General features: G+C 39.7%; 1 protein-coding gene across 1 annotated transcript in view; it reads left to right on the top strand.

Moving 5' to 3' along the window:
- LOC106883355 (digestive cysteine proteinase 2) overlaps nucleotides 1–2798 on the top strand; it is a 34923-nt gene that overhangs the window by 21993 nt on the left and 10132 nt on the right. The window contains exons 5-6 of the mRNA XM_052969434.1: nucleotides 831–1023; nucleotides 2268–2461. Coding sequence (XP_052825394.1) covers nucleotides 831–1023; nucleotides 2268–2461 — 387 coding nt within the window. The remainder of the gene's footprint in view (nucleotides 1–830; nucleotides 1024–2267; nucleotides 2462–2798) is intronic.

The following is a 2798-nucleotide window of genomic DNA, read 5'->3' as shown; positions in this document are numbered from 1 at the left end:
TATATATATATATATATATATATATATATATATCTGTGTGTGTTTGTTCCCTACTATCACTTGACAGCTGGTGTTGGTGTGTTTACATCGCTGTAATTTAGTGGTTCAGCAACAAAGACCAATAAAATAGGTACGAGGCTTAAAAAAAAGTCCTGGGATTGATTCATTTGACTAAAAATTCTTCAAGGCAGTGTTACAACATGGCCATAGTCTAATGACTGAAACAAGCAAAAGATAAAAGATTGTCATCTAACAGTAATTTTAGCTACTCATGGTACTTATTTAAAGTTTGATGGACTGATACAGCGAGTCTTGAGTATCTTGGTCATGTTCACAATATAATGTCAAGGGTATTCTTTTATTTGTTTCAATCAATTGATTGTGGCCATGCTGGAGCACTGCCTCGAAGGGTTTTAGTGGAACAAACTGTCTCCAGGACTTACTTTTTAAGCCTAGTACTTATTCTGTTGATATCTTTTGCTGAAATGCTAAGTTATGGGAACATAAACACACCAACGCCAGTTGTCAAGTGGTGGGGCAGTGCAAACACACACAAAGGCACATACACATAGATACACACACACACACATATGTGATGGGCTTCTTTCACTTTCATCTACCAAATCCACTCACAAGGCTTTGGTCAGCCCGAGGCTATAGTAGAAGGCACTTTCCCAAGGTGCCATGCAGTGGGACTGAATCTGGAACCATGTGGTTGGGAATTAAGCTTCTTACCACACAGCCACGCCTGTGTCTATAGTTTACAAAAACAGACTAGACCACTTCTGATTTTGAATTACTACACTTTTGTGTTTTCATTTTTATGATAGCCATGAAGTGTACTGGATTCCCTGGACCTGGTGACAAACACTTAGCAGCCATGAACCCCTTGTTGGAATTGGTTGACAGAAAAACTTCCTATGTTGATGATATGTTTGAGGAATTTAAGCAGAAACATAACAAATCCTACAATAACGAAAAAGAGCATAGTAAGTGCAAACACCACTTTTTACAAAATCTTCGGTAAGTTCTGTTTTGTTTCTTTTTGTTATTAACTTTGTAGTTTTTGTTTGTTGTTACTGGCACTACTGGTGTTGTAGTTGTTTGTGTTGTTGTTATCATTTCTCTTACTGTTGTTACTGTGAGTATTATTACCAAACATTACTATAAAAATGTTCACATTGCCTTTATTGTCCCTGCTGAGTTGACATTCATCTACCAAGGATTGATGAAATAAATACCAGCAGGTACTGGAGTCACAAAAACAAATACACCCACTCTCCAAAGTTTTGGCTATGCTGGTGTCACATAAAATGTACCCAGCACACACTGTAAGGTGGTTGGTGTTAGGAAGGGTATCCAGCCATAGAAACCAAACCAGACTGAAATTTGGTGTGGCCCTCCAGCTTCTGACCTCTGGTCAAACCATCAACTGATGCTGGCATGGAAAACATGTTAAATGATAATGATGATGTCAGTGCAAGAAACAATTATCATTACCCAAAATGAGTAGAGATGATGTGAGGTTGAGAGAATGTGTAGTGTCTTCTTCACCTCTGTCATAGTGCTGGCTGATAGAAAGGGCCTCCAGCCATAGAAATGAATCCAAAAATTGGAATGTACAAATTGAGATATAGTCCCCCAACTCATCTAGGAGGGCAATAATTCATCATCATCATCATCATTTAATGTCCATGTTTCATGCTGGCATGAGTTGCACAGTTTGACAGGATCTGATGTGTCCAAGGACTGGATTGAGCTCCATTGTCTGCTTTGGCATGGTTTTTACACTGGCTGTCCTGTCCATTCCAATATGGAAGCTGGACGTAAAAACGATCTTGATAGTGGCTGATGATGATCACCATCATTATCACTGCCCTCTTTATCACATGGTGATAGTGCCACATAAAAAGTGCATGTGCTGTGCCACATTAAAAGCATTGGTGATGGTACCACATAACCCCCCCCCCCCCAAAAAAAAAAAAACCATCCAATACACTCTATGAGGGGCATCTAGCCATAGAAACCATGGCAATGCAGATGCTGAAACCTGATGTGGCCCCCTGGCCTTACCAGCTCTGGTCAAACTGTCCAATCCATTCCAGCATGGGAAACGGATGATGATGATTACTCATCATTACCACCACCACCACCACTGATAATACTATTAATAGTGGGCTGTAACCATTTCCACCATTTAAAAAAATGTTTATCTTTGGGGTACTCAGTGTTGTATCTGCTACTTATTTGTTTCTTTCTCTTTTCAGTTATATTGACTCCAAGAATCGTGCTGGTCTCAAATATACTCTGGCTGTGAATCATTTGGCTGATTACAGTGAAGCTGAATTGAAAGTCTTGCGAGGCTACAAAAGCTCTGGTCAGAAGAACAATGGTCTTCCATTTGATGAAAGTCTCATTAACAATTCTTCCATTCCAACCACTAAAGACTGGAGGCTAGAGGGTTAGTGTTTCTCTCTGTCTATTATCATGATCATCATCATCAATTAACATCTGCTTTCCATGCTGGCATGGATGGGATGGTTTGACAGGAGCTGGTCAAGTAGAAGACTACACAGAACTTCTGTGTCTGGTTTGGCATGGCTTTTACAGCTGGATGCCCATCCTAACACCAACCATCCTGCAGTCCACTCTGTGGGGTGGTTGGTGTTATACATGTGCGTGTGTGTGTGTGTGTGTGTGTGTATTTATTCAGCAGAAGCAGCATGGTAACGAGAGTTTTGTGCATTGGCACTTATCAACCTATATATATATATATATATATATATATATATATATAT

The sequence above is a fragment of the Octopus bimaculoides genome, chromosome 7 (genome assembly GCF_001194135.2).
Source record: "Octopus bimaculoides isolate UCB-OBI-ISO-001 chromosome 7, ASM119413v2, whole genome shotgun sequence".
Taxonomy (NCBI): domain Eukaryota; kingdom Metazoa; phylum Mollusca; class Cephalopoda; order Octopoda; family Octopodidae; genus Octopus; species Octopus bimaculoides.
Note: the sequence above shows the minus strand (reverse complement) of the source record. Positions and strands in the feature narration are given on the sequence as shown.